Source organism: Orbicella franksi, chromosome 6 (assembly GCF_964199315.1).
Source record: "Orbicella franksi chromosome 6, jaOrbFran1.1, whole genome shotgun sequence".
NCBI lineage: Eukaryota > Metazoa > Cnidaria > Anthozoa > Scleractinia > Merulinidae > Orbicella > Orbicella franksi.
In genome coordinates this window covers 29347541-29355596 of record NC_138150.1, presented here as the reverse complement: position 1 = coordinate 29355596, position 8056 = coordinate 29347541, and the positions used below count along the sequence as shown (strand labels likewise).

At 38.4% G+C, this 8056-nt stretch overlaps 1 protein-coding gene across 1 annotated transcript; it reads left to right on the top strand.

Moving 5' to 3' along the window:
- Nucleotides 1-646: 646 nt before the first annotated feature.
- LOC145490579 (uncharacterized) lies at nucleotides 647-7846 on the top strand. Its single transcript, XM_081469676.1, has 10 exons — nucleotides 647-1046; nucleotides 1894-2050; nucleotides 2607-2791; nucleotides 3590-3697; nucleotides 4295-4403; nucleotides 4931-5028; nucleotides 5517-5564; nucleotides 6377-6501; nucleotides 6918-6966; nucleotides 7604-7846. Exons 1-10 carry the CDS (start codon nucleotides 843-845, stop codon nucleotides 7844-7846), a joined length of 1326 nt encoding a protein of 441 aa, XP_081325802.1. The 5' UTR covers nucleotides 647-842.
- The last annotated feature ends 210 nt before the right edge of the window (nucleotides 7847-8056 follow it).

The following is an 8056-nucleotide window of genomic DNA, read 5'->3' as shown; positions in this document are numbered from 1 at the left end:
TTATTGCTTACATCACGTTAATTTTAATTACTCGTAATTCTGTATTTACTTAACCATAAAAGAACTGACATTGCATAATTATTAACATTATTCTCTTTTCCTCTTTGGAGGTGGTTTAAATTTCAGAGGTGCGGTTGAAATTTTGACAGCGAGCAGATATATCTCTGTTAGGATTCTTTATTATGGCTATTATTATCCTCTTGGAATTAGTACTTTGTGTGAACGGAAATAATTAAAAATTTTCATTGATTCTAAAAGGTAGGTGATCGAGCTCTAGAATTTTAAGGTAGCATAGAAATTTAAACATTTTCCGTTCTTTTATTTTTATTTTAATGCGAACGACGCCGTTTTTCAGTTAGTATAGATTTGAAATCTTTGTAGCAATCTGTTAATTTTCAGGAGATGACTTTTGCATCGAGTTTATGAATTGAAACAGCTTCACGCATATCAGATAAATCTATTTTAAACTTTTATTGTTTCATAGGTTGCCAGGCCCGTTTTCGATTTTCAAATACCTATCTTAATTGACTTTTGCTTGGGTCTTCAATTACCATTAATCAAAGATCATATAAAATTGAACACCTTTCCCAGCTGAACGTAACACCAGAATCGACATTTTAGAAGTCATTCTCTGCTTCACCTGAACATTCTACTCATGATGATCCTTGCTGTGCGATGTTATTCTCAATTAATTTGTAGGCGAGGTTCTAATCCCTGTTTATATTGATCCTACCGGAAGTGAAACGATCGAAAGCGATCGAGATGTAATCAACCCCTAAATGTAGGCCGAAATCACGGAATCAGAGTCTTCATAGTGGAATTTGTTTTGCCCTAAGGTGAATATGAACCGCAGTACGACTGTCCTTCTTCGTGACTTAGAAGACGACCAAAAATCGCGAGAAATTCATGAGCTTCCATTGTCGATCTTTCGGCAATTTTCAAGCAAGAACAATGCGAATCGCCCACGTTCCTCGACGAGTATTCTTCGACGAAGCATTTCAGATTCAGTTGAAAGAAATCTCTGTCACCGCGTGGGGCTGCATCAGGTACTTTAATATATAGACTTACACTTGGGTAAACGTCAGCGATTTCATTCAACGGTTCAAGGAAGAACTCAGTGTGGCACGATGAACGAAAGAAAAAGAAACGCCCAAATTTGAGCGCCCAGCGCTAGTAACACTAATCGCAAATTTTCGTTGTATTCCTCTTTCATTTATCAATTCTCGTTGAGACCCGCATTGCTGAGGTTAATGATGAATTCAAAAGAAATTTAACAGCCAGACCATTCGTGACAAAAAAATGTTCATCTCGTGTTAATTGTCTAGCCATTGACATTAATTTGGCAAGACCTAAAATTGTCCTGCTGTCAATTTTACGTGTATTCTAAGGTCTTACCATGCAGACGTAAATACTGGGGCTCATAACATAACACTGCATTTCATTCATGTCGATGGAAATCAAATAAAAGAAAACTCTAGGAAATCGCTTCATTGAAATAGACATAATTTTGTTCTTTTCAACAGCGAGATTTCCATGACTTTCGAGGCCACTGAAATGCGACGTACATATTCGGCCTGAGGGAACCAGAATATGCTTTTGATGGGCTTTCAGATTCAGTTCAATCAGCATAAACAAATGTAATTTTTTTCATAATGACGCGTTAATTTGTACCGTTAAGGTGAAACGATAATAAATAATAAAAGCCTGAGAATTTTAACATTGGTAAGCAAAGAAATAAAACGTGCTAATGATCGCACATAAGTCACCTAAGATAAATTTTAATAGGAGTCGAACTGTTGACCTTCCACAGCAGCGTCGATTAAGTTTTTTTTTAATAAATTGATAAATGGAAACTTCATTAGTTATAGATCGTGCTCTCTTTTTTTTTCACAGGCTTGTCGTGAAGGTATTGTTGATGTTGTTCGGACATTGCTACAAGGGAGCGTGCCAACTATCAACACTTTAGACGAAGAAGGGTTCGCTCCACTCCACTACGCGGCTCGTTATGACCGCGCAGGAATTGTGCAGCTGCTCATAAGTGCAGGCGCAGGTAAAGGTATCCACTGTTATAATTTAGTAGCCAATCAGCTGTGTTCTTTTGAAAATCAGCGAATCTGATTGGTTCTCTCATTGTTTTCTAGTCGCTGATAGACATTAATCGGGCACGAGTATCTTTTTAAACTGAAAATTATTTTTAATTTTAGGCTAAAAGTCGCAAAATTATAGGTTTTGTGCTGTACTCCTTTAGAGTGTCTACTAAAATAATAAGACAACTCGCCCTTGTTTTATGAGCGACAGTCAACTCGGCTAGGTCCCGTTGACTATTCACTCATTGAAAATTCGGGCTCGTAGTCTTATCGTTAAATACTGAATTAATGTCAAATAGTTTTCTTTTTTGTTAAGTCAGTAAGGTTGGGAAGCGAAAATTACTGTTTCCTATATTTCGCAAACCAACTAAAATGCTCTCATTTTCAAATGATTTCCATTCTCAGCCAACTTACATGCCTGTATATGGCGAAAACTTCGGAAAACGTTGTAACAGTAAACAACTTGAGTTTGTGGCAGGCGATTTTTTTAACTTCTCAGACTTATTTCGTTAATGACAGATCTAAATGTTTGCTCTGATGGTGACAACAAGTTTACCACGCCACTGCAAATAGCGGCAAGATTCAACAGTCCTGACACAGCACAATTGCTGATATTAAATGGAGCAGATGTAGCAAAGCAATCTAATTATGGTCAGCAGGCTTTACATTACGCTGCAAGACGAGGAAACTTGAAAGTTGTTCAGGTGGGTCTCATCGCTACAAAATGATAGAGTCAGATAAAGTTTATTTCCTTACTTATAATTTTTCTTGCCTTACATGTATGAGGATGAGTGTGACATGTATTTTGTTTTTGATGTGCGATAGAGCAGTTTTCAATTGAGTGTAGAAAGTAATCAGGCAATTACTTTGGTTTTGGTTTTACTACGGTTCGAGATTGGCTGAGTAATCTAATTGGCAAGTAACTGGTTTGGTTTTGGTTTTACGACACTCAGTTGAAAACTGCTCTAACTCTGAAAAGAAATGAATGTTACATGCTAAACTAGGCAAATTGGAATAAAAATGATATCGATACTTTGTTCTTCCAAGGGAACTGGTAGCTCAAAGCATGAGTGAACCATTAAGGATTATCAGGAGCCAGATTATGGCTCCTGGGATTATTTAATGTGTGCTTTGATTGTAGTCTAGGTTTTGTAAATTTTAAAAAAGGGTTTCCGTTTATGTTGCATCAGTTTTACGGTGCAGCAGATGTTACTGTTTTGGAGCCAGGAACATTGTTTCTGCTTTTCCAGGGGCATCGAGCTCTTTATGTGAGACCTTATTAAAAATGCTACCAGCCTTCAGGTGTGAAAGATATTTTTATAGCAGAAAAATTAACCGAGTTTAATTTATATTTCTGGAATAAAAGTTTTTCCTCACCCCCAACTTTGGAAAATCGGTCAAATCCATCACCTTTCTCACTCCGGTCAGCGATATCTGAAAAAAAGATTTCTTAAATTTGACTTCTTTTTGCCTCTTTATTTTCATATCATTGTTTTTTACAGGTTTTGCTGAGAGAAGGGAATGCCAAGGCTAATGCCACCGACAACGAGAATTCCACTCCTCTACACGCCGCCTCTCAAGAAGGAAAACTGAGTGTAGTCGAGATTCTGGTGAGGAGAGATTTCCATTGACACATTACTACGATTATCAGTTGAGTAAGACGCGACGAAAGTTTGATGCCCAGGTTTTAACGTTCAATTTGTGTTGTTGTCACGGGCAACTCGCTCCGTTTCCAGTGGCAACTTGTCGGCCTTTGACGTCATTGGCAGCAAAGAGCGGGAAATAGGCCACGTTCGATTTATCGATATTCTAAAATGGCTCCGAGGCTTTCAGGACAAACTTCTATCTTTGGTGCTGTTTTCTTTGTATCCAGGTCTCTTTTGGGAATTGAGAGACAAGGAGACTTTGTCCCGAAAACTTCGGAGCCGCTGATTTCCGTTTCGTAAACAGTCGGAGCCATGTTAGAATATTGATATACCGAACGTGGCCTATTGCAGGCGAAAATATTGTTACCATTGGAAACGAGGAAAGTTGCCCTTGGCAACAGCGGAATTTTATGTTCAAAACTTTTCACCAAAGCTCCGTCGTGGTAGTTCTTTTGTATTTTGAAACAAATGTCCCTTCCCCGCCCCCCCCCCCCCCCGCTAAATCGAGTCATGCCCGCTTTGTTTTGTATCATCAACTAAATACTATGATTTTGCTTTCAGCTGGAGTATGGTGCAGACCCCAGTATGAGTGATAATGATGGATACACTGCAGTACATCTGGCAGCTAAAGAGGGGCATGATGGCGTGCTAGAAAAATTGCTCTCCACAGGTGAACCATTTGTTTGAGTAGTTAAATTTTTACTTCCGCCCGTATTTTTCTTTTTATGAGATCCCTGGAAAGGGTGACGTAATCTTGTCCATTTTGCATCAGCCTCTCTAAGGGCCCCTTTCTGGAAGTTCTCGAAACGTTTTCGTACCCTGAAAGCTGTACCAAAATCTCAAATCTTATGATTAAGGCGCTGTTTTATTCACATATTCTTAATATGAACAGAGGTTCCCTTCATGCAAGACATTTCAGGGGCATACACGTCTCTTTTTTTGGTTACAGATTAACTAAAAATGGCTTTGCGGGCCCGAAAAAGTTCCTGTGCTTTCGAGAAACGGGCCCTAGGTTCCACGAGGGTTGTCCGATGAGGACAATAGTTATTCTTACCCAAAGAAATCCAAAACAAAACCTTGAGATAGATTAAACAATTCTAAACAGAGATATCACATGGTCAAGTTAGACCAAAGCAGTGTTTTCCTATCATTTGCCAGTAATGGCATAACCTGAATATTATCGTTTCCATTTTTCAGCCAGTCATGTCGGTGTTCCGTGTTCCGCCATTCTGAATAAAATGGACAACGATGCCAATTCGTGTCTTCACTTGGCAGTTCAACATGGCCACATCAAGGTAAAGTATGTGGTCAGCGTTTGAACCACGGGGGAATTACTCCCATATAAAAAGAACGGGTGTGCTCGTCGGAAAAGTTTGAAAAGAACTCCTAAGAGGCACCAAGATCCTGTATTGTGAGCATAGCTTGAATTTTTTCCAGCCCTAAGAGGTACCAATTATGAAAAAAACAAATTAACTAACACTTTCATAATTTTTAATACAGATAAAAAACGATTGTAAATGCGGCAAAATTTAAAGTCAATTGATTGTGAAATATCTCCTGGCATATTTGTTTTGAACAACCTAAAAGGTACAATGAAAGCACACGCTGTGGATATTTTGAGGCTGATCACCCTAAAAGCTACCAAAACCACATTGTTAACCCCTAAAAGTTACGACGAGCACCCATGTCCTTTTTAAATGGAAGTCCCCCTCCCGGGTATTTGACTGTTGACAATGACAGTACAAAGTGTGCATCGGTTGTTATAACTGAACATTTTTTTCAGGCAGCTGAGGTTTGCATAAAATATGGAGCTGATACCTGTGCTCTGCAGGTGAGGTTATCTCCGAACTAATACTTCTTAGGCCGAGTTCAGACGCCGTACTTCAAATGAGCCGAATCGAATGCTAATTATAATGAGGGAGAACAAAGGATTTTTCTCATTTGCATTCGCTTCGGCTCATGTGAAGTATGGCCTCTGAACTTGGCCTAATAACATGGCTTCTTAGAAATCTATTTTGTACTTTGTTCTATTGACTACTACATTACTTGCAAAAACTTTCGTGTCCGAAAATAAAACCGTCCGAAAGTTTAAGCGTCCGAAATATTTACAATCAGTATGAAACTTTTCAGTTGTTCCAAAGCTCTTAGTTTCCTTTGTGAGTGAATTCTAGTAGAGACACTGTTTGAGATGCGTAACGACTTGATTGAATATGTGTCATTTTCTCGTCGGTGTATCTGTAAAACCTTGAGGGTGCAAAGATATATTATTTTCATAGATGTAGTTTCAGTCTAACTAATTAGTGTTTTGTTGGCATAAAGTTACTTTAGCTATGTTTCAGCAGTGTCTGCAATTTTTGTCTGACGTTTTTCCGAAATGAGATTAAGTGTCCGAAAACTGATTAATTTGCTTGCTTTGCCAAATCGGTCAAAGTTTGTACCCACTATTGCTACGTACTACCGGTTACAAAACTAATCAGATCAAGCACGTTTTAAAAAGTGTTTGACGAAGTGACAAAGATGAGCTGTTTGCATCGTTCAACCTTCTATCTTAAGAAGTGTAGGGAAACTAAAAGACGTTTGTTCTAGGTTAGTCCGTGGATGTGTGAATAACAGACAGTAATTTCGTCTTTCTTTCGCACACAGGATGATTTATGTTCCCCTCTTCATGTAGCGTGTGTGAACAGTCATTATGCAATGGCCAAACTTCTCCTGATGAACGGGGCGTCAATTCATGATGAAGATGCTGATGGAATGACACCTATCTTAAGGTAATTGATCCCATGAATCTCCTTGCAGTAATAATGAAGGTCTCATAGGCTCGCGGGCGCACGCGTATGATTGCGTGCCTGCGTGTGAGGGGTGGTCGGGTCAGAGGCATGGATGGAGAGGGTGGTGAGAGGCATTGGTATCTGGCAATTCTGTATGTTAACAATTTTCTCATTTCTCGACTAGTGTTTTATGTTTTACGCATTAAGCTTGGCAGAAAACAGGATGTTGAATGATACTTTAGCTTAACACCTAAACCGTTGACATGAGGTGATCATAACATTAAATCCCACAGCAGTTATGATAATAATAACAGAAATAGAAACGTTTTAATTTAAATGATTGTCTTTGATTAATGTCTATACGAGTGGCGAAATTACTACTTGCTCTGCTTAATTTTTGTTCCCTCTTTTCACAGGGCAAGCTTGGCAGGGAATGTGGACATCATCGAGCTTCTTCTGTCAAAGGTTAGTGATAAACAAATCAGTTTTTTTCCAACAAATTTGAAAACATTTTTATCTCTTTTTATCTAGTTATCATCTTATCAGGAAATTGTACAGCGCTGCTGAATGTTCAGAAGCATGCGCTATATAAAATTATATTATTGTTATTGTTGCTATTTAAGAGAATCTATTTCTAAGAATATGACGTAATTTGATGGCGGCAAGTTCACGTGACAGCTGTCGGGTGTTTGTACAGATTGTACAGGAGAGACATTTGAATTTGCAGTCGATCCTCATTAATTAAAGACTTGAATTGGTTGATTAAACAGCCAGTTGATATTTATACCTAATCGTACCTTTTTGGTACCCTTCGGCGTCATCTCAGATATACCACCGAAAGGTACCAAAAAGGTACGATTAGGTATTTAACGCACCCAAACATGATATCGATATCGCAACCATATCAGGTCAGTGACTTGATATCACAGGATATCAGTACAGTAGCTAGACACGGCTTCCGATTGGCTAATTGCGAATTTGGGTACGGTAAAGTGCTGTATAATCTGATATGTGCTATATAATCGGTAATTTAAATTTAGTTCTTTTTCAACTCGGTTACATGACTCTAACATTTCCTTCGTATCATTTTTTTTAAAACAAGGGTGCTGACATTTCACCTCAACCAAATCATTGTGGGCCTTCACCATTAATGTGTGCTGTGAAAAGAGGTCATCACTACGCTGTCAAATTTCTCCTGCAGCAAGGATCACCGATTGAACTGCGAGACTTCAATCACAGAACATGTTTACACGTGGCTGTTTACAGCTCTGAGACAGAGACGCTGAAAACACTTATTCAGGTGGGGAGTTTCAAGAGATTTGACATGGACTTAACGATAAAGTAATTGTTCAGAGCTATTAGTTTAAGGCTTTCCACGAATATCACGTAAAATCGCCTGAATATCTTTTCCGGAAATTCTCAAAAAAATTCAAAATATCACGAGAGATTGTCTAAACATCTCAAAAAACTTCTAGATATCTCTTATTTTTGTTTTGAAAATAAACCGATTTTGAATCACTTAGACTAAAATATATTGTCAAAACTTTCTTGCAGT

What these genes read in the sequence shown, in the direction of transcription:
- LOC145490579 (XM_081469676.1), top strand. Translation starts at nt 843, where the DNA reads ATGAACCGCAGTACGACTGTCCTTCTTCGTGACTTAGAAGACGACCAA. An exon ending in GAAACTTGAAAGTTGTTCAG is followed by an intron (nt 2,792 to 3,589) that starts GTGGGTCTCATC and finishes TGTTTTTTACAG; the next exon opens with GTTTTGCTGAGAGAAGGGAA. An exon ending in AGAAAAATTGCTCTCCACAG is followed by an intron (nt 4,404 to 4,930) that starts GTGAACCATTTG and finishes TCCATTTTTCAG; the next exon opens with CCAGTCATGTCGGTGTTCCG.